The 23,992-nt window shown below is 36.3% G+C and overlaps 1 protein-coding gene across 3 annotated transcripts; it reads left to right on the top strand.

Annotated features, from left to right (window-relative positions):
* The first annotated feature begins 10,529 nt into the window (after positions 1-10,529).
* On the top strand, positions 10,530-19,581 carry VIP (vasoactive intestinal peptide). 3 transcript variants are annotated; one of them, XM_011943756.1, is made up of 7 exons: positions 10,530-10,795; positions 12,002-12,118; positions 14,002-14,124; positions 15,110-15,214; positions 15,969-16,097; positions 16,920-17,005; positions 18,728-19,581. In XM_011943756.1, the coding sequence occupies exons 2-6, from the start codon at positions 12,012-12,014 to the stop codon at positions 16,960-16,962; spliced, it is 507 nt and encodes a 168-aa protein (XP_011799146.1). In that variant the 5' UTR covers positions 10,530-10,795; positions 12,002-12,011; the 3' UTR covers positions 16,963-17,005; positions 18,728-19,581. The 3 variants fall into 3 exon arrangements, with proteins under 3 accessions (XP_011799146.1, XP_011799144.1, XP_011799143.1); XM_011943754.1 differs by having other exon boundaries at positions 16,917-17,005; XM_011943753.1 differs by having other exon boundaries at positions 15,966-16,097; positions 16,917-17,005.
* Positions 19,582-23,992: the final 4,411 nt, after the last annotated feature.

Genomic DNA, 23,992 nt, shown 5'->3' with positions numbered 1-23,992 from the left:
TCCATGTTGGTCAGGCTGGTCTTGAACTCCCAACCTCAGGTGATTTGCCCACCTTGGCCTTCCAAACTGCTGGGATTACAGGCGTGAGCCACCGCACCTGGCCTGAAATATTATAATCATTACCCCTATCAAAAAAGCATGATAACTTCCATTTCACTTTCTAAAAGTGCTTGGAAATTTGCTTCTTTTCTTACTGTTTAATCATATAGAATTTTTGGCAAACTGACAAAAGAGCCTTAAACAACCAAAAGTAGACATTGTACAAAAATAGAAATCTAAACTTGAAAAATAAGAATAAAATAGTTCTAACTTTTATGAAGTGATGGAAATTAAAGTATACATCTGACGTAAATGCATAATTAGTTGACATCATTTCAGCAAGTTACTCTCTTCCAAAAGAGGCTCCAGTTTGTTTTAAACAAGTACACCTCTCCCAGATGAAATCCTTTTTAGATGGAGCCGTCTTGCTAGAAAGTGAGAACAAAAGGGCAACTATTTTTTACTTTTGAAAAACTAATTTTTTATACAAAAATTTACAGCATATTTAGTTACATTTGATTTATAGATATATTTTTCTTTAGCCATAAGCACATTCTTAATAAGAATAATTTTAGAAATATGAAGTTAATTTTGAAAGGTCTTTATAGGTCAAGTTTATAAAGACAGTTAACGAAGCTGAGAGAGGAGTTTTGGGAAAACCCCAGTCACTTTTTATTTCCTGTGATAAATGTATATGAGCTATAGAAATGAAAAAGGGCGGCATAAGTGTACCAAGGTTCTAAGAACAGTGAATTGCTGAATAATTTTTCCCTAGTGTGATGATGCATTGACTTGAAATTATTTCATAGAACAAAGAAAAAAAATCCCAACTTTGGCAATGTTTCCAGTCTAGGTAAAGTGACTATGAAGTTTTGACATCGAATATGTCCATTCATGCTAAGGAAAACTCTTAAACAGTCTAAATAGAACCCCTTTGCTTTTGAGTGAAGTGGAGATTTTAGATCCTGGAATTACTCTAAAGGCTTTAAAGTTAAAAACATTAATTGGAACTCTTTTTCCTCTTTTTCACATAAGAACATTTCCAGACTGTTTTCTTTTTGCTTCCGCAAAAAGGAGGAGATTCAACATTACGATTAAGTAATACTGGCTGCAAAAATAAACAAAAACAAAAACCTTCCCACTTTTCCACCTTTGAATATTTATTCTGATGAGCACTCATTTGGGGGCAACTTATAATGTATCAGGTATTGGGGATATAATGATACATAAGACGGTTTCAGTAACAGGCATAATTAAATCAATTGATTACATAAGTGTACTGTAAAAATTATTATCACAAAAAATACAGATAAAATGCAATAAAAGCAAGGCTAGAAAGGCATTCTAGAGGGGTAATGAGTCATAGACTTTAAAAACTGTATTTTTTTATAGAAAATACTCTCTTTTCTTTTGTGAAGTTACACTATTTTTCTTTCTAACAAGACCTAGACCAACATTTATGCATTTAAAAATACGTCCCAATACATGAATCAAGTATTATTCAGATGACTTAAAGGACTAAGAAAACAACCATCATTGAATGAAACTTTGCTCTAGAGAAAAAATAGACATGGCTGAGAAATCTTTAAAAACAAAGCTGGTAGGATTTGAGTAATAGCCATCCTGTACTAAGACGAAGTGTTATTTGAGGATAAGAAAGAAGTATTGAAAACTGGACCAAAAGAACTGAAAAGTAAAACAATAAAAGTTTTTTTAAAAGACTTGAGTTGAGGTCCAAACCAAATAGAGCTGAAATAAGTACAATTTCAATCTCTTTCATTCTCTTATCTGAAATAGTTACTGAGCACCTATTACCTGAACAACAAGCTTTTGCATGCTAAAAGTGTCTGGCAATGGAGGATATGGCATACACTGTAGTGATCCAACACGCTCAGTGTTAAGCTGGGGGAAATACGGGGTTAAACGAGAGCCCAAAAGCACAGCACCTCACCCAAATTTGATGGGAGAATGGGTTACAGTCTTCCTGGAAAAAAATGTTCTACTGTAAGCTGAGACCCGAAGGATAAAAAGAGATTGGAGTGGGTGTTTCTGAGGGAGGAAATGGTATGTGTGAAAAGCCAGAGACATGGGAGAATACGGTACTTTTGAGAACCTGAAAGTTGTTCCACGTGGCTGAGAATAGATTGAGGGTGGATGGGGAGGGGACAATGAGGGGCCATTGATGAGAATAGCGTGATCCAGGCTTGCAAGCCCGTTTCCTTCAAGAGCAATGGGGAACCATAGAAAGATTTTAAACAAGGGAATGATATGATCAGAGACATTCTAGGGGAAGATCACTTTAGCTGCATTATGGAAAAGAGCTTGGAAGAAAAAAGGTTGGAGCTAGTGGAACTCTATTTGAGTCTGTAGAAGTTGCACAGGAGAGGGAGAATGGTGGACGGGCCTTCTTTAGTGGATTCTCAGTTTTGTTATCCAAAGAACTTGAAGTCCCACATTGATTTCCCCCATCACGCGTAATGTATGATGGTATACGTGTAAGTATGATTGTCAGAGGCAGAGGTCATTGATACCTATTTATACACATAAGTATGATGGTCAGAGGAGGAGGTCATTGATATCTGTTTCTAGAAACTCTGATGACTGCAAAAAGTGTTTCTCATTTCCTTATTAAGAAAAATGCCAAAAATAGTCCTTGTGAATGCAGAGAAGAAAGAAGCACCCTGTGCCTTCTCTGTCTAGTACTTAGACTCAGCACTATTTTGACAGAAAAAGTGGCTTTCTCTCTTTCCCTCCATGGTATTTCAATTGTTTCTGTTTGTTTCTTTGTTTGTTTGTTTTTTGACAGAATCTTGCTCTGTCACCCAGGCTGGAGTGGAGTGACATGATCTCAGCTCACTGCAACCTCTGCCTCCTATGTTCAAACGAATCTTGCTTGATTCTCTTACCTCAGCCTCCCATGTAGCTGGGAACACAGGCATGCACCACCACGCCTGGCTGATTTTTGTATTTTTAGTAGAGACAGGGTTGTGCCATGTTGGTCAGGCTGGTTTTGAACTCCTGGCCTCAAGTAATCCACCTGCCTCAGCCTCTCAAAGTGCTAGGATTATAGGTATGAGCCACTGCACCCGGCTCTTGCGTGGTATTTCTTTGAGACACCCTAGAGGTACTGCAGCCACAGAAAGGAGTGTGGACCTAGGAAGCGACTCCCTGTTAGGGTGCATCTCAGCAACATTTCTTTTGGTTGTCATTTGGCGATAAGAACTATTTCCAAGCAAATGTAAATCACTCGATTGAACTGCCTGTTAACATCATCACTACACATTGCTCAAGCATCCCGGTAAATCCAGAGGGTCACAGCAGCAAGGCAACCACGCCACCCTCCCCACTCTCCATGCTCTATTCTGTGGGTTTTGAATTTGCTGTCCTCACAACCCACTTGAAGAGAAAGGTGAAAGGTCCAGATATCAGCTCCGTTACTCGTTGGAAGTCACTTGCCTCTTTTCAGTTATAAAATTGCTAAAATGTCTCAAAACAAAGTGACAGGACTAAATTACCTTAAATTCTTTCTAGCTGAAAATGATGGTTTTATGAGTCAGAAATGAGAACATTAGTGTTCCAGACTTGGAAGTACAGGGAAGTGACTACAGATACAGGATATTAGAATGATGATTAAGAAGAATGGTGATTTTAAAAGCTTATCAAATAGCTGCAGCTCCTGCTTCCTTGACAGAGGGAGTTTCTTTCCTGAGGGTCAGGCGCCAGCAGCCCTGGAGATGCAGGGCCCAGTTTGCCTCAAGTCTCCTTCCCAAGGCTGCTCTACACTTCCTCACAAAGACCCCATGATGGTTTGGTGTCTGGCTTCTGGCAGCATGTTGACCTTTTCTCTGGAATTGTGTCAGCAAAGGATCCAGTTTCTTTTCCTGGAGGGACTCGAGGAGCGTCAAGGGTCTGAATGCACTTCTAATGTATTTGTGTTTCAGCTAGTCTTCAAAAATCAATTGTTCACCAATTGGACAGACCTGCCTGGGGCTAGAAGGCCCTTCCTCCAAGCTCCTATGTTGATTATTTTAAGAATTCTTCCAACTCAAATGAAAACCACCAAAAATTTTAAAACGTGCAGGCCTTCTGAAGCTAGCCAATCCTAAAATTAAATATTGGGTGTGGGAGTGGGAATACAACAGGAAGGGTCCAGTAAGGACTCCGAAGGCTCTTTCCAAAGGAGAATTGAGGACAGTTTAATAAGGAGGTAGAATTGAGGAGAGTTTAATAAAGAGGTAGAAGTAGTGAGGTAGTAAGTAATCCATGAATGAGCCTCAGCAGGGAGCCGTTGGCCTGTCTAGGGCTGCAGGAGAGAGGCCACCCTACAGAAACTGGATCTTGTGGGAGGAATGTAGCCTCTTCCAAGCCATGGCCTAGGGGAATAAATACCCAGAGCTCTCTTTCTCTCCTCTTTGGTCCTTTCATTTCCAACCAGCACATCTCTTTTGCTGAGCCCAGCCAGCAGCCAGAGGACCAGGGTGTGGAAGATGTAGTCCATAAAGGTCACCTTCAAGGAAGCAAAAACAGTGGAGAAGAACAGAGAGGGTGCCCAGCAGAGGCAGGAGCTGGGGGGAGAGCCTGTGGCATCAGATCTCGCCCAAGAGTAAGCTGAAACTCAGGGCTCTTGGGAGGTCCTCTAGGGCTGAGGCAAATGGAAAGAAACAGGCTTAGCATTAGGTCCATGGAATGGGTTAGAGAAGCCTAAGATGAGGAACCAGATGGCAAAGCTGGAGACCAGCTAGAACAACTGAAGAACAAAGAGAGGGAGGGAGACATGTGGCCTCCAGGGTCAGGGCAGGCCTCCATCCTGACCCCGTGCTCCATTCTAGGACAGAGCTCAAAGTTACCAAGCTTCGGTCCCAGGGCCTCTTTCAAACTGGTTTTAACACTAAGTAGGGTATAGGGTCCCTAGCAGGCTCTTCCCAGGCAAACCATGACCATACATTATTCAAGGCCATTTGTAAAGTAATGGTGAATATATATTTTCACAGGCCACAGAGTATAATGAACATAAAAATTTGTTTTTAAAAATGTTTACCTCTGCCAGGTGCAGTGGCTCACACCTGTAATCTTGGCGACATGGAAGGCTGAGACAGGAGGATCACTTGAGCTCAGGATTTGGAGGCTGCCGTGAGCTACAGTTGTGCCACTGCACTCCCAGCCTGGGTTACAGAGAGAGACTCCAAGTCTAGGGGGAAAAAAAGGTTTAACTTAATCATTTCTAGGTAAAGGCAATACTTTTCAGATTTAAAATTCTGTCATTTCAGATTTTCTGTCATTTCAAATTTTGTCTTTCCAGATTTGGAAAGGGGATTTGTCTCCTCTTTTCCCTCAGAGTAGCATCTAAGGTTCTGAGGGAGGACAGAGCAATATGAAACCTGGGAGGCTTCCTCTGGGCACTTCGGAGATGATGTAGGGCTGGCTGTCATTGATTGAAATATGCAGTGACATCTGGTCCCTGGGTGTGGACACCCATACTGGCTCTTGGTAGGTTGTTTAAAACTTGTCCCTTGCTAGGCCTTTTCCACTCTTTGTTCCCTGGATGGCATTTCAGGTTTTCCCAAGCAGGGTGTGCAACTGTCATCCAGGTTTGTCTCCCGTACCATTATCCAGTGTTTCTCCATGATTTGCTTTGTCTTATACCAACCAGATGTGAAATGAAGCCAAGTTAACCTCTGTTGTTCAGTCCCTACACTTGATAACACAGGGTTCTGTCATCCACCCCTTCCACTCTACCGTAAACTCACACCAGCTTCCCCATCTCAGAGGCGCTTCCCTGGCCTATGGAGAATAGATGTAGTGGTAGAGGGGCCATGAGAACTCACTCAGAAAATATTCTTGCCAAATCTTCATTCTAACATCTAGACTGCAGCTTTCTTAAGGTTAAAAGCCAAAAATTAGACGTAGTTGTTTTTCATTTGATCCATACAGTAAACAGAGGGTGTGATTGAGTTAAAGGCTGGTTACATGGAATGTGTACAATCATCTCCCAACACTCCGACAGATGCCTGAAACCACTGATAGCACCTAACCCTATATAAACCATATATTTTCCATCTGTCAACAAACTGGCTAAGTGACTACCTGGGAGGTAGCATAGACAACATAGAAATCCTGGACAAAGGGATGATTCACATCCCGGACTGGAATGGGCAGGATGGCAGAAGATTTCATCATGCAATTTGGAATGGCACACAATTTAAAATGAATACATGGTTTATTTCTGGAATTTTCCATTAATATTTTCAGACTGCTGTTGACCACAGGTAACTGAAATCATGGAAAGAGAAACTGTAGATAACGGAGAACTACTCTATGTGGTGGGGGAACACATATGTAAGAGATGACATTGTGAAGTAGATAAAATTGGTTTCAAAATCTTTAATACTCTATTTTTCAACGTCCACATCCTAGTATTTTGTGTTCTTGTGATTTCTCTACAGCCTTCTTTCTGAAATCTATTTTCAGGAAATCATCTGATAAATACAACCCTAATAAAGTTCAAGTGACTTGCAGCACTTACACATTATTCTTTCTATATCTAATTCGATTTGAAGCAAGAAAATTCTGAGACAAAGGAATAATTTTCTCTAAACTTCTCAGCATCAGTAAGTGGGACAGATAACGAGGTTCTGGAGTTAAGGGAGAAGTTGTCCTCAATCATATCATTTAGATCATTACTTATTTTTCTTTATATTTGTTGATATAATTTTAGATTCCAGAATGAATTCTAATAGGTAACTTTAAAGGGAAAATTGACCTTTATTGTAACATTATTTTCATCAAATCACTAATATGACAAGAATACAAAATCCTGAAAATAAATTCAAATTTTCTAAGTTAAAAGAATTGAAAGTGTTTATATATACTCTAATATATATGCTTTAAATATATAAACTTTTAATATGCTATACAAATATTATACATATGTATTTACATCTTATGCAAATGTATACTTTTATTAAAAGTATACATGTATATTAAATGTATCTATATATTGTGTATGTTATACATACATGCATGTATAATATATTGTATAGGATATATGTATTTATGTATATATACATATATACAGCACATAATACATTGTACATTAGATATATAAAATATATATATACACAAATATATATTTCCTAATACAAGTTATTGAAAGATATTGGATTTAAGAATGTTAAAGCAAACATGTCATCTTAAATATCTGCCAAACAGGAGAATCTAGAAGATTGAAAAACTTTTTTGTGAATGACCAAATAGTACTTATTTTAACCTTTGAGAGCTGTGCAGTTTGTTGCAACTATCCAACCTTGCCATTGTAGCACAAAAGCAACTATAGAGAATACATATATGATGAAATGTTTTTATGTTCCAATAAAACTTTATTTATGTACACTGATGTTTAAATTATATATAAGTTTTGGCCAGGTGAGGTGGCTCACACCTGTAATCCCAGCATTTTGGGAGTCTGAGGTGGGCAGATCACTTGAGCTCAGGAGTTCCAGACCAGAACTTGGCCAACATGGTGCACACCAGTGATCCCAGCTACTCTGGAGGCTGAGGCACAAGAATCGCTTGAATCCAGGAGGCGGAGGTTGCAGTGCACCAAGATTGCACCGCTGTACTCCAGCCTGGATGGCAGAGTACATGAGACTCCGTCTCAAAATAAAATAAAATAAAATAATAGCATATAATTGTCGTGTCACAAAAAGTTCATTTAATTTTTTTTAAACATTTAAAAATATAAACACCATTTTTAACTTGAGAGACATAAACAAACAAAAACGAATTAATGAAGAAACAAACCAACAAAATCCAGAGGGGTCAATCTATTTAGCTCACAGCCTGTAGTTTCCAGACCTCTGATCTAGACTCACCCACTCAGGATGACCATGGTAGACACTGGCTAGGTCTCAGGACTGGAGGTGAAATAGGGGAAATTAGGAAGGTAAAACCATCATACAAAGAGGCAGAAGAGGATAAGCTTAGGCATTTAATCCATAAGAAGAATATGGACCCTCTATTAGCATATTGCACTAAAGAAAAAAAGCCAAATTTGGATTTCTGCTAATATCCTGAGCTTCAAAATCCCTTCCATCTAATTTCCTTGCATCCACTATGTTTGAATTTAGAATGCCAGTTTTATTTCCCTGCTCTTGGTTCTGTTGGTGATAAAGGGGAGAGGGGATGCCAATATTTTTATGAGCTGTCAATGTCCATATCTGATCTGCTAGCATCAAAATGGTGATAGCAACAATTAGGGAATATTACCAATTCTAAATTGAAAGAATGCGGACTCAAAATCAGACAGTCTATCTTCCAGTCTCGTATTTATTATTAACCACCTGAGTGGCAAAAATTACTGAAACTTTCTGGAGATCGGTTTACTTTTCGGTAAAAGAAGGATCTTGAAGATTTTTCTACCCATATAAATGAATTATAGTTCCCCTTATTACAAACACCACTTTACTAAGAAGGCATAAGGCAAAAATAAACGTTGCCAGAAATGTAGGCAACTTATGGAAGAATATGTCAAAGTACGGAAAAGACAGATTTAAACAGTAAATTCACATTTGTATTTTTGTTTTTATTTACTAAGTTTTATGGTAACCGAGAATTCAGGATAAATTCAACTGCAGTACTTTTTTTTTATGTTTATTTTTTCTGTAAGCATCCATAAGTTAAGCCGGTTAAAGGACCTCTGGTTTACAATTCATTTCCTTGAAAGAAAAGAAAAAATAAACACAATTTTATAAAATCTGTGAATTAAAACTTTGAACCTGCAGATGGTGCTATGGTTCCATTTTCAAATTGTTTTGCTTTCTAGTTCAAATTCATAAGAGAAAATGCAGTTCTTTGATTAAGTTTACTTTTTTTCAGAGGTAATAAAATTGAATTATTTCTTTTTATTTTAGTTTATTATTATTATAATAGAAGCAACTGTCTTTTCTATTGAAAAAAGCTACTCTAGTTACTCTCTATAAATGCTAAGTGCTTGCCTAGGCCAAATAATAATCAGCTTTACATCTTTTATGTTTAAAATTTTTCTTCTTATCATTCAGCAGTAATTTGTCTGTGACCCTCAATTAAGTTGCTTTGCCGTTGCTGCTCTTAAATAAAATTGATTCACTAAGAATTGGGTGATGAAGAGCTAAGGATGAAAAAATTCCATATGAGAACCATTTCAACCTCTAGTTTGTAATAATCAGGTAAAAAAAGATTTCCTGGAATTAAGCCACAGGAACTCTGGCTTAAGTCAGAGCTGTCAACTGGGAAACAAATTTCCAGACATTTTGAAATTTAATTCATTTAATTTTTCTGGTAACTGGATTAGAAAATATGATTAAGCATAGCAGGATAGTCTTTTACTGGATCAGTCTGACTTTGAGTGAAGCAAATAGGCACTAAAATCTTAAAGTAGAAGAAAGAGGACTGTAAAGTCATTCTTTCTTATGAAACTTACAAACAAAATGTAAAAATAATGCACATGGCAGAAATTCTTTAACATAAAAGGAAAAATGGCATTTTACTCTGTTGTTTAGGAAATTTTTCATGTGGCTGCATTTTTACCTTAAACTCTGATTGAATGTGTACTAAGCTACCTTTAGTTACAAATCCACAAATAGAAGTGAAGTATTTATCAAAGTACTACATAAATGTTTTTCAACTAATTATTTGAAGCCACCTGTCAAGTGATTGAATCAGAAATGTTCCAAACTGGTTTGAGTATGTGTGTGTGCATTCGGGGTGAGGGTGAAAAACTAATTCTACATTATGCAAAGACTTATAAAAGTGATGAGGAAAACCTTTAAAAAGAAAAGATAATTAAATTCCTTGAGGTATACAGTCTGACAACAATTTATTTTTTGGATCATTTGACACAGTGTATGTAAAAGTGCATTGGAAATTGTGCCTTTTTATACAAATACAAAATAGCACTACTTCTACTGCTTTGTATACAAATATGAAATAGCACTACTTCTACTGCTTTGTACAACAGCGTGCATATCTTACTATCTTAGAGACTTTCTGAAACATTTATCTTGGGATTAGTTTCAACGAAAAGGAAATGTAATAATAGAAAGGTGAAAATTATCTCTAGAACTTTTAAAGTTAGGATAGATTTCAAGAAAGATTAAATCTGGATCTATATGAATAGCATAAAAATTAAAAATATTAACAGAATTGATATTTGGTAATAAAGTATAATTACACATTTATAAGCATAATGAACATAAGTGTTTGTTGCTTTCTGCATTTGTTTCTACACATGAAATCTTTATTTTCTGAAGGAATCCCAGTGGCCATGGCTATAACACTACAATCATTTTCTTATTTCACTACAATTAAGTAAAGGTTAAAACATTTCACATTAAGCTTGCTACTTTGTTTGTTGAAACAAAAGTAAATTTCCTCTTATCTTACATCTTGAAGTTACTCACTATAAACTTATATAAATTAGACATAATGACAATTAAGTAAGAACTTCAAGCACTATTCATCCCATGGCCGTCATACTGTGACGTCTTTCAGAGCGCTTTGTGATTGCTCAGTCCTAAGTATAAGCCCTATAAAATCATGGGCTTTGAAATGCTGGTCAGGGTAGAGTGAGAAGCACCAGCAGGGAGTAACAGCCAACCCTCAGCCATTGCTAAGGGCAGAGAACTGGTGGAGCCTTCCTCTTACGCCCAGGACTTCAGCACCTAAGACAGCTCCAAAACAAACCAGAGCAGGCAGCTCCGGGGAAGCACGAGTGGGCAAGGTAAGTGAAAACTTTACCTTTACTCTTCTTTTCCCCTCCTGCCTCTGAAACTTTTCTCACAACATACTGAATTTTTCTCTCTATTGGAAAGAATTGGATAGTGCTCTGCTTTTGCAACAGCAAAAAGACAAGTTTCTCAAGTCACCTGGTAAGGATAGAATTACTTCAATTTCTCTCTTGTAGATAGATTTTCTGAATTCTTTTGTTTGTAAGATGCTTTACCCTGCTTGCTGTTTTACTGAATACTGATTTTTAAAAATAATTCACTCAAATCAAGTTTACTTGTATGTAGATTTTTGACTGAAAAGTTCAGTGGGCACATTTGCTTTTGAAATTTTCAACTTATTTTTACAGTGCTTTTTTCCCCCTATTTCATATGTTGGTTAAGTGAATCTAAGATGCATTTATTTTTTGCCTTAAGTTTAAATTCTGTAATTTTTATAGGCAGCAAGAGAAACAGACCTTGAACTCCTAAATTTTTAATCTAGAAACTAGAAATGAAATGTGTAAGTTGATTAAATGCAAGAAATGCAAGCTTTACTTTTAACATATTTTCCTTTGATGGAAAAATTCATTTCAGTGACAATATATGATTCAGTGATATTTTGAGTATTAATATTCACTACTGAGTTAAGATGTTCAAATTCAGGTGTAAGGAAATAAGTTTCCAGTAATATCTACAATTGAAAAAGGAAAAAGTAATGTATATACAAAATCTTTAAAAAAAATATGTATATATACACATTATATTTATACATTTATACACGAGCAGAAGAATTATTAAATAGATGATACCCCAGTCTTATATTAATCAGATACTGAAATCTTAAAACGAAGAAAATCAATGTCTTGAAGTTGTTTCCTTTGTCAAAAAATACACTAAGCTTGGGTGGTACATCCCTGTTATGAAAAGATTGTTCCCAGGGTTATTTCCAGCACTATAGAAGTATGGCATTCAATAGATACTGGGGCCAACCATGTGCCCAGACAGCAGGTGAAAAGGATTCTACTTTTTATTCAAGTACCTGTCACTGAGAGAAATATTGATTTTTGAATGTATCATCTTGCAATTTATCTCTTTCTACAAGAGGAAAATTACTCTTTACAAACTCTTCAAGAGCCATTGAAAATTACTGCTAGGCACTCAGAATTACCTTGCTGGTGACATCTTTGGTTGGAAGAACTAAGGTGATTCTCTCTCTTTAGAGGCACAGAAATGGACACTAGAAATAAGGCCCAGCTCCTTGTGCTTCTGACCCTTCTCAGTGTGCTGTTCTCACAGACGTCGGCATGGCCTCTTTACAGGGCACCTTCTGCTCTCAGGTAAGTTCCCTTTCAATTCAGACATCTGAGCATTCCTTCTTCATCTAAATGGGAATTTCCTATACATTTTGTTGGACAACTGAATAGTATAAATTATGTATTATTTATTTAAATTTTTGCTTGATGTGTTGAGTGAGAGGTGTTTGTCAACGTCAGGTCATTCTGAATCCTGGAATTCACTTTCAGGGCATGAGAGACACTGTCAGTGATTAGTTTTATGGGCTGAGTGGATCACATTCCCAAACATGGTGAAAGGAGGCTCTGACTTTCTTTTTATTCAAAACCAATTTTAGATGAATAATAAGCCTTTATCCATTGTTAAGTCAGTTCAATTTCTGGTGGTAAAAAAGCAGTTTAGTTGCCAACCACATTTTAATTTATTTTCAAGATTGATCAGTAAATAATCATAAGATTAGCAGTTGATTAGTGAAACATGTATAAAATCATGTTGCACAGAAATCTATCTAGGCAGAGTCAATTTGTCAATATTAAATATGGGGTAATTGATCTACTGAGATACACCCCCCAATGGGTAAATTTTGATATACTTTGTTTGAACCATAAATCCTTAGTTTTTTTGTTCTATATGTTATATCATATATTTCAAATCTATAAAGTATAACACAACTCATATTTAAAACTTTATTAATGTATGCTAAAGAAGTAAACAGTAAATGAAAACTACATTAGCTTGAATTTTTCTTTCAGTTGGAGATATGGGCACCACTATATCTCCAAAGGAAAAATAATAATTCGGTTGTTTGTTTTTTTGCTTATTTGCTCATTCTTGATTTTTTGATTAAGGTAGACTTATGCTCAATAGAGAGAATAACCTCTTAGCTATTAGTGTTCTCTGTGAAATCTGTTTAAATACAGCTCCTGTGTTGCTTTGATAACTAAATAAAATAGTTCTATCTGAAGTTCTATCACAGCAGATGAACAATCATAAGAATGCTTACATTCCTGTTGATTGCTAAGCTTCAGACCCACAGAGGACTACTTGTTAGTGACTCCCAACTCCCAAATCGCTGAAAGACACACAAGTGTCCAGGAGATGACACGCTCCTTGGAGGTTTGCCCTCACAGTGAAAATCTGCACACACAAAATTATAAGAGTTGCCAGTGATTGAAATATGCAGGCATCTACAAATATAGTCATATTCCATGTATGCATATGACTCTTCTTAGTCCTTCAGTGTAACATTGTACATCCCTTATTAAAGTTGTGTTAATACGTAAGATTAGAAACCAGAAGGCCCCATAAAATTTATTGAATTCAAATTCATCTTCATAGATGAGCTATTCATCTATGGAGACATTCTTTGAACTTTGTCAATACAGAGAAATTTATCATGCCAAGGTAAATGTTTGAAGCAAAGCTTGAGGGTCTGGAGAGAGAGAGAAGCAGTTAATACTCCATTCTTCAGAGATGTTTGGAACAGGTGATACTGAACATCACCAAATACATACATTGTTATCAGTTCTCATTTAATATTAGTTTTTTCCAAGTTTCTATTTTGCATAAAATCTTTCTACATGTGGAATTTGACTTTGCAAAGTGAATATATTCTTGGCATAGTAAAGTACACCAAGGAAGTACAGTTTGCTTAATGCTTTGATAAGATTGAATTAAGTAGTTCTTACGTTTTGTATATTCAGCTTATAAAAGTCATATGACATCTACTTTGTAGGATAATAGGAATTTCCTATTTATGCTCTCATTAACTATATGAGTCATTAAGTCAAATTATGCTATTCTCATATTGTGACTGGGTAATACTTCCCAAGAGTTTAAGTATCTTATTTTAAATGGTTGCGGAACCACTCGTACTGTCTTCTGAAAAAGGAATGTATTATACTTCTCGTGTAACTTTCCCTATCAGGTTGGGTGACAGACTACCCTTTGAGGGAGCAAATGAACCTGATCAAGTTTCATTAAAAGAAGACATGGACATCTTGCAAAATGCATTAGCTGAAAATGACACACCCTATTATGATGTATCCAGGTGAGTTTATTTTTTATAAAACTATCCAGTGAGTTTTATTTTAGCAAATGTATTTAAGAATTACAAACGTGCTAATTTTATCTCACCATGAAGCTATTCCGATAGCAAAACACTAGAGGTTTCCATGTGTCATGGCTTCACTCATCCTGATTTATTGCAGCTCTTAAAGCTGTACATGATTTTCATACTGAAAGGTTGTAACAAGCCAGGATGAACATATCATTCACTTCCATTCTGTTGCACATAATTCCAACATCACAGATTGTACCAATTCTGATAAAACTACAGCATTTAGCATTCCAATGATGAAGAGTTGCCGAGGAGTTTTGTCTCTATATAAAGAAAAGGTATCTGACAGTTAGAGCTGTTCATTCATAGAACTGCTTGTCTGAGCATCATTTCAAGTACAGACTAAGTAGCTCTACGGGACTTGGTATAGACAAAGTATAAAAGGTTCTTCATTTGAAAGAGAAAAGGTAGAATGATAGGCTTTAATGCCTTCTCTATCTTAAGAGGTTTTGTTTCCAAATATTTTGGAAAAAGAAAGAAAAAAAGCTATACTGGGGTTTATGAACTTTCCAAAATCAGAATATTTTCCCATTGTGCATGTCTTTATTCAGTGGGGCAGACACAAAGCGCCATGTACAAATAGCAGCTAATTTAAATAGATCATATTTTTACACCAATATTTCTTAGAACAAAAGTAGTTATAAAGATTCAGCCAAGAAGGAATATTGAAATGTGCTTTTAGAAATGCCTGTTTCTTTAATTTTTCAGTGTCTTGGGCTAGAAATACAGGGTATATCTTGATATAAGTGGCTAGAAGATCTCTTTTGTTAGGGAGTTAAGAAATCTCCTTTTGAACTTTAGTTTTAATGAGAAGCTTTCATAATAAACCCATAATTTTTTGTTATTTAATGAGCCATAATAATATTCTAGAAAACCATTTACAAAATAATAGCTATTTTTTTCTTCCTTGTTTTAGAAATGCCAGGCACGCTGATGGAGTTTTCACCAGTGACTTCAGTAAACTCTTGGGTCAACTTTCTGCCAAAAAGTACCTTGAGTCTCTTATGGGCAAACGTGTTAGGTAAAGAAACTTATTATTTTTATAAAATGTGTTATTATTCAACCTGAATATTGTATTTTCACTCTTAACAAGTTATTTACCTTGTTTGAAATTGAAAACTCATTGATAATGTTTAATTTAGTTAAATGAAATAACTTGTATTGTTCAATAACATCTATCAAGCCCATGGATTAAGACTTTTTCATAATATCATACTCATTGACTCCAGACACACGTTTTTCTCAAGTAGCAATCGTTTACCAATCTGCAATCAAAAACAAGACTCAGTAAAACAATCAAGAAGACATAGGATAGACTGAGGTAAATGTTAAGGTCAACCATAGAATATTCCTCTTACTTCCTGCTCAAACTAAACAGAGAATGCCAAATGGCTAACAGTCAAATATTTAGATGATGCTGCTCAGGGTAATATAGCTTCTAAAGAAGTAATTATGTTTTTTAAAAAAAGTTTTCTCCCAGTGGCAGAGCACAACTTCAGCTATCCCCAAATTTTTATTTTTGGATGAATTATTTGCTCAGTTGTACAGAATGTGTCATAAAACAGTCCCAGGTCGTGCCAAAATATGGCAGATGATTCCTTGCTTCTCCTTCATCCTTAGGTTTAGTTGTATTTTTCTTTTAGTCTTTTTATGACAGAAAATTAGTTGGGTGTGGGAATTCCTTTTTATGTGGCTCCAAGAAACTTGGAACATGTGTGTATTTATCATTTCCTGTGAAAACTCTTTGATTTCCTTTTCCTCGTGTTCCTTAGCAGTAACATCTCAGAAGACCCTGTACCAGTCAAACGTCACTCAGATGCAGTCTTCACAGACAACTATACCCGCCTTAGAAAACAAATGGCTGTAAAGAAATATTTGAACTCAATTCTGAATGGAAAGAGGAGGTAAAGAAAAAGAGCTTGCTAAAATGAGAAATCATGACTGACTTTCAAAATAGAAGCTGCACATGAAGACCTCTCTATCTCATTATCTAGACTACATGAAGCAGTGATTCTCAACCTTGGCTGACATTAGACTACCCTGCAGAACTTTAAAAATACCAATGTCTGGGCCTTCCCCCAAACCAATTGCCAGGAAATCAGTGTCTTCCGTGGTGTGGCCCTGGGCACTCATTTCTTTTAAGAGTTCCCCAGTTGACGTTACTGTGCTGCCAGGGTTAAAAATGATGACTATAGAGACATCTAGTCTGAATCTAGGAGCAAGTTTCATCAAAAGTGATGATTTTTAAAGTATGTAAAGCACAGTCAATTGCAATTTGGTAACATGTGGAACTCACTTCATGTGCATATTCAATACTCTTATTTAATCAAACCATTAGGTATTTGTATATTTAGATTCTGTAAAATCAGTATCTCTCTGTGGTGTGTAAATATCGGACACAATACATAGACAGTGTAGTGTTCTGTCTTTTAATTCCATTTGTTTTTGTTTAAATGATGAGTATTAAGGATAATTCTGTTTGGGTGTGATCAGACAAGATGACCTTCTTTGCCCATTACAGATGATAATTCTGTAAGAATAATTTTAGAAACTCTAAGATTGATAAATAATTCATAGGTAGTAACAAACTTCAGAGGTAATTGTTTAGCCCCCAATACACTTTCAGAGCACAGAGAACAGCACAGTCATTATGTTATAATGGTTTCTTTAGAACCTTTCTCATCTGAGAGCCTTAATATGCACAATGTTTTTCTGCTCTGCAGCAGTGAGGGAGAATCTCCTGACTTTCCAAAAGAGTTAGAAAAATGATGAAAAAGCCCTTTGGAGCAAAGCTGATGACAACTTCCCAGTGGTGGGTATATTTGTGCATTCCTTCTGTATTCTTATGGCAGTCTCTGATTATATAAGTAGCTAAGAGTCACTTAGTAAGAAATATCTTAGGGTTAAAGAGTTTCTCATCATGAGACCTCATCCAAGACAGACACTCCTACAACAGTGGACCCCAACCCAGTAAACAGCTTAGAATGATTCATGCAATTTTTTGATCTCATAAAAGAGAGCACTCACAAGCAAACGTTTTGAGATCTGAATAGTGTTCCTGGTTTACTTGGGGTTATTTCTACATTTGTATCAAGATAAAAAAACAGAGGAGACTGACTCAAACTGACAAGAAAAAAATGGGCTTTCCTTTTGAGGATCAACCCATGCTGCTTTTATTAATTGAAGGTTTAGTCCCATAATTGACTGTTAGCACCTCACTTAATTAAGCACAGGGAAATACCACCAAATTAGAGCATGGCCCATTATCATGAAAATATCAGGGCATTCTGGGTCTAATATTCCTTGAAACATGGCAAACTTCATACAGCAAAAGTAAAATTCAGCTTGTTTTACCTGTAAGTTTGTTTTACCTATGTGACTCCAATAGCATTCTCTGTAAACATTTTTTTTGAGCAGAAAAAACATGGATAGACTTTTTTCTTTGTGAAGTAATAAGCTCGCTATCAAAATTGATTTTATATAAATGTGGGTTCAAGACATATTTCTTTCCTGAGTTATGTCACATTATTATTTACGTTAGCTCATAAAAAATCTATAATACTGGGCAAGTGCTTAAAGAAATTTCATGCTGTCACCATATGAAAGGTTAGCAGATTTTAAAGGGCTATGGAGTAAAATATGTTTGGCTTTGTGGGCCATCTAGTTTCTGTTATAATGACTTAACTCTGCTATTGCAGCACAAAAGCAGCCACAGTTAGATGTAAAATGAATAGGAGTGACTGTGTTCCAATAAAACTTTATTCATAAAACCCGAAGGCAAGCCAGTTTCCAATCCCTAACTAGGTTAAGGAGATTAAAATCACCCATTCTCAAACTAAAGGTTCATGGCCTTACCTCAGTTCCTGATGGAGTTATCTAAGGTTTTCAAGAGTCATCAAGAGTGGACATGGTGTCTGGGAAGACACTTGCCTAACTGACTGCTTTTGTCCACTAATTACCCTCCGACCTCTAAGAGAAAGGCAGAGGCAGGAATGTGACTCACATAAACTCCTTATCTTTTATAGACATTTCAGAGAAACAAGTTCCTTTGCTCAAAGAAGAAAGTTAATTACATACAGCTTTTTGAAAGAGTGTTTATAAGAAGTCTTCTCCATCAAATTAAGAAACAGAGTAGGCACTAAAATATAAAGGAAAATTGATTAATCACATTGTGCTTTGTAAATGGTAAGATCACTTATGAGATTCCATTCTCCACCCTTTTCTTTTTTAAATGGGTGACTTTGGACAAATTCTTTGAAGAGGAAATCATGTGGGTCATCCATTTGTGAAAATTACATGTGAATCATTAATAATGGTTAGTTAGACATCTTTTCACATTCCAGTTCCTCTCTGATATTCAGTCCTCTAGAAGCTGCTCTCTTGATATGTCCCAGGACATGATCCCCTGCTATGGGCTGCTAACAAGGGACAAAGAGAAATAAGTGTTTATCAGATAAGTAAATCAGTGAATGAAACTAAGATGCTAGAAATAAAATATATTTTATGCCTAAAGCAACAATTTTTTCTTTTTCAGAATTCTTGAAGGAAAACGATACGCAACATAATTAAATTTTGAGTTCTACATCAATGATTCAAGAAAAAAACTTCAATATCCAAACCAAATAAAATGTATTGTGCTGTGAATGTTGTGATGTATTCTAGCTAATGTAATAACTGTGATGTTTACATTGTAAATATTATTTGAGAGTTCTACATTTTGTCTTTAACTCATAAAAAGCCTGCAATTTCATATGCTGTATATCCTTTCTAACAAAAAAATATATTTAATGATAAGTAAATGCTAGGTTAATTCCAATTATGTAAGACTTTTTTGGAAGAGTAGTAATAGAGCAAAATTGATGTGTTTATTTATAGAGTGTACTTAACTATTCAGGAGAGTAGAACAGATAATCAGTGTGGCTAAATTTGAATGTTAAGCAGATGGAATGCTGTGTTAAATAAACCTCAAAATGTCTAAGATAGTAACAATGAAGATAAAAAGACATTCTTCCAAAAAGATTTTCAGAAAATATTATGTGTCTCCATATTTTATAGGCAACCTTTATTTTTAATGGTATTTTTAAAAATCTCAAATTTGGATTGCTAATCACCAAAGGCTCTCTCCTGATAGTCTTTCAGTTAAGGAGAATGACCCCTGCTTCTGACATTGAACCTTCCCTTTCTGCTTGTGTTAAGTATGTGTAAAATGTGAAGTAAATGAAACAGTTGTTCAATAATAAATATTTTTGCCATAATGACTCAGAATATTGCTTTGGTCATATGAGCTTCCTTCTGTGAAAGTACATCTAAAGACATAACTATTTTTCCAAAATAATTTTAAGAAATCAAATAGAGAAAATAAAGACCTTTGATTATCACTGCAGATAATTTTTTTGTTTGATTCTTTTATATGATTCAGCAGTAACTCATTTTAGCTCTAAAATTCTTGGCACTAGATAGCTTTTGTGGTATTTGATTGTGTGCAAGTTCTAAAATAATGGTGGCTTAAATAAAAGAGAAATTTCTTTCACACATAAGTCAAGAAGAAGATGTCCGGGTTATTATGATGGTTCTGCTCAGCGAAACCCTCAATAAGACACACCCCTTTCAGCTCATCCCTCATCTCCAACGGTGTGGCACTATTCCTCATGATCCAAAATTACAGCTAGTGTTCCAGCCATCATATACGCATTCCAGGCAACAGGCTGTAGGAAGAGGCACAGAAAAAAGGGAGCAAATAGTATATGCCAGTTCTCTTTGAACTGATATCTTATACTAATATCTCCTTTACTGGAACATAGTCTTATGGCCAGTCATTTGCAAGAGAGGCTGGGAAATGTAGTATGTTTTCTTTGTTTTGTTTTGTTTTTCTGGGTAATCATGTACCCAACTTAAAACTAAGACTCTATTAATATAAAACAAGGAAAGAATAAATTTATACAGCGATTAAAAAAAATTCCAGGCTTGGATCTTAAATTCTCATCCAAAAAGCTTAAACAAATAATAAAGAGAGTAAGAGTCAGAGCCCAACCATTAATGAAGCAGCATTATCCCCAGAAGGCAAAGTTTTGCTTGGTTTCATTTGCTGCAATTAGGACAAATGGTTACATCGGGAGGAACTAATCTTAGAACTACCAGTAATTGCAAAGCAGTTTTCACAAATTGAAGTAAATTGAGCTTCTTGTATCTCTTGTTCTTATCTGATTCTTCAAATTACTACATATTTATTAAGTGACATTTTTATGAGAAGCACTGCAGTGAAAACAGACAATTTCTGAGTGTTAAGTGTACATAAGAAGCTTGTAAAGATGAAATGGAACCATAATTTGAGTGTGAAACTAAAGAGTTTTAATTTTATTTTCTTAATATGAATCTTTTCAATGTATTCCCTATTGCTTCAAGAAATTCATTGAAGAAATATTCACTGAATGATTACGATGTGCTGTGTAGCTATTTGAGAGATTGTTCTGGGCTGAGGGAACAGCAAGTGCAAATGAGGGAACAGTCCTGGCATATCTGGACAGGAAGGAAGCCTATGTGGCTGGAGCAGGGTGAGCTGGACAGGGACTGAGTAGGAGAGGAGGTCAAAGAGGTTACTAAGGACTGGACCTTGTAGGGCCTCACAGACCACTGTAATTGTTTGTGAAATGAGATGAGATACTGCAGAGTTTTGGACCGAGGTGTGATATTTTCTGAACTGCATTTTAACAGGATCTTTCTGGATACTCTAATGGGAATAGAGTAAAGGAGTGCTAAGGGTGGAAGCAGGAGGACAAACTAGGGGGCAAGTGCTATAAATCAAGTGGCAGATTATGGTGCCACCAAGGCAGAAGCACTGGAGGTATTGAGAAGGGGTATCTGAATATATCTTGAAAAGAGAGTCAGGTTTTCTGCAAATAGACTGAAGACAAGAAGGAGGAGAGGCCAAGCATGGTGGGTCATGCCTGTAATCCCAGCACTTTAGGAGACCGAGGCAGGAGGATTGCTTGAGGCCAGGAGTTCAGGAAGGAGGAAAGTCAAGAATGATATCGAAGGTAAATCACCTGAGGCAACTTGAAGGATGGGGTTGCTAATAAGTGAGACAGGGAAGACTGGGAGGAGCAAGGTTTCAGGGAAAGGTGAGCTTAGTTTGGATGCACTTTGGAGATGTTATGAAGAGGAGATGCTGAGCTGCAGATGGGCAAGTGGGAGACTTCGCTTATAGATGGGATTCAGAAACACAAGACTGGATGAGATCAGCAAGAGACCAAGTGTTGCTAAAAAAACAAAACACAGCAAAAATAGAAACCTCAACACATAATCCTTGAGTGTTTTTATTTCTGAGTGCTGGCATAAGAAGGCACCACAGACCAGGTGTCTCAAACAAAGAAATCTATTGTCTCACAGTTCTGGAGACAAAAAGTGCTACAGCAAGTTGTCAACAGGGTAGGCTCCTTCTGAGAGCTGTGAGGAAGAATCTGATCCATTCCTCTCCCCTGGTTTCAGGTAGCTTGCAAGCAACCTTTGGCTGGTAGAAGTATCACTTCTATCTCTACCGTGACCTTCAGCTAGCATTCTCCCTGGTGTGTGTATGTCTCCAAATATTCACTTTATATAAGGACATCCGTCATTTTGGATTAGGGCCAATGCTAATAATCTCATTTTAAGTTATTTCCTCTGTAGAAACCCTATCTGAAAATAAGGTTACATTCTGAAGGACTAGGATTAAGGACTTTCACATATGAATTTTTGCGGACACAGTTCAACCCATAATCCTGGGGCGTGCCAACATTAAGAGTTTGGAGTTTTGAGGAACAAATGGGATAAAAATGGACTGGAAGAAGAAGCTATTGAAATAGGAGAAAAATTGGAGACCATGTCATCTGGAAAGCAAGTGAAGAAGATCTTTCAAGGAAGAGGGTATAATTAACAGAATCAAATCCTGCTATAGTGTAGATTAAGATTCATTTATTTAATTCTTCTGCAAATATTTATTAGGAACTTACTATCTACCCAGCACCATTTTAAGTTCTGATAATAAAGCAGTGAATAATACAGACTAAAATTTCTGCCCTCATGGAGCTTCCATTCTTTGATTTGAAACAGATAATAAAATAGTCAAGTAAAATATAGTTAAGTAAAATATATATTGTTTTAGAAAATGATAAATGCAAAGGAGATAAATTATGGACTCACAGTTCCATATGGCTGGGGAGGCCTCACAATCATGGCAGAAGGCAAGAAGGAGTAAGTCATGTCTTACAAGGATGGCAGCAGGCAAAAACAGAGCTTGCACAGGGAAACTCCCCCTTGTAAAACCATCAGATCTCATGAGATTTATTCACTATTACAAGAACAGCATGGGAAAGACCCACCCCGTGATTCAATTACCTCCCACCAGGCTCCTCCCACAACACGTGGGCATTGTGGGAGCTACATAAGATTTGGGTGGGGACATAGCCAAACCATATCAGAAGGCATCAAGTAATTTGGCTTTCTGTGGGAGAAATATCAAAAGCATGTTTGCATGCTAAGGGGAAAGATGCAAGAAAGGGAAAATTGGTGATGCAGAAGGTAAAGTGGGATTTTACTTGAGTGATGTCCTTGAGAAGAGAGGGAAGTGGGTGATTCAAAAATAGAGGGATTGACCTTTGCTTGGCACAAGCTCTCTTCAATCACAGTAACAGGCAGAGTGGTTGGCTCCAAGGTGGATGAATGGAAGGATGAAGTGGTGGAAGTTTATGGAATGCCTCTTCTGATTACACCTATTTTCTCAGGGAAAGAGTTGAGAGTAACGATAAGTGAGGAGATGTGAGGAAAGTGAAAGAAAAATACAAAAGAGTTTGGTGGATGAGTGCGAGAGTAAATAACTAGGAAAATATGTTTCTTATACTTAGAGTCCAGTGATGACCGAGGTAACTTAGAAGAAAGGGTCAAAAAAAAAAAAAAAAAAAAAAAGAAAGGATCAAATTAAGTAGTACAAGATGATTTTTTATTATTTTGAAAATTTAATGAAAACTAGGGACCTTTGTCCAGAAATACATATGTGTATACATGCACACACACACACACACACACAATATAGTACTTTCAGAGCATCCACCAAATCTTACATGCCCATGCATGAAATTTCACAGTGCTCAGCAGCTGCTGTTTAAGATCCCTACTCCAGAATCATGTAGTGGTTGAACTCATGTGGAGACCATCCTACAGCTTAGGAAAATGGTATGTAGACCACTAAATTTATCAAGGGTGAGATAATACAGATCTGGATTTAGACTGGTGGAAGTGAGAAAGAATAGAACTTGAGTCTAGTGCCCATTGCTTTAGGGAAGGCTGCCTCAGCAAACCATTGAAATAAAATGCTTGTTGGGACACTGAGTTTAATTCCAGGAAGAGAGGAAGTGTCAAAACCTAGATTTGCTAGGGTAATCCTGAATTGACTAAGATAATTATAAAATTGACTGAAATTATTTTTTCAGTATTTTTTAATATAAGGGCTATTTGGGATACAAATTAATTTCAGTTATAAAATTTCAGCCTTATTGCTACTACATACATGAGTTTGAAGTGAGACTAAGATTATGTTAGAAATCATTCTCTATGGATCTGAAAATAATATTCTATCTTCTCCTTTCCTTTCAGTGGGTACACACAAAATCTACCAAAAAATAAAAGGAGAGACGTAATATTCCTGGAGTTTATCAGGTTTAATGTGGTATATTAAGCTCATGAACATGTCTCTGTTTCCTTGCGAAAGAAATATTATCCCATGCAATCAAAATAAGAGAAAGGAGCCATAAATGGTCAAGAGATTGCA

The sequence above is a fragment of the Colobus angolensis genome, unplaced genomic scaffold (genome assembly GCF_000951035.1).
Source record: "Colobus angolensis palliatus isolate OR3802 unplaced genomic scaffold, Cang.pa_1.0 Scaffold221, whole genome shotgun sequence".
In the NCBI taxonomy this organism is placed as follows: Eukaryota; Metazoa; Chordata; class Mammalia; order Primates; family Cercopithecidae; genus Colobus; species Colobus angolensis.
The sequence above is the reverse complement of the archived record's forward strand: the minus strand, read 5'-3'. Positions and strand labels throughout refer to the sequence as shown.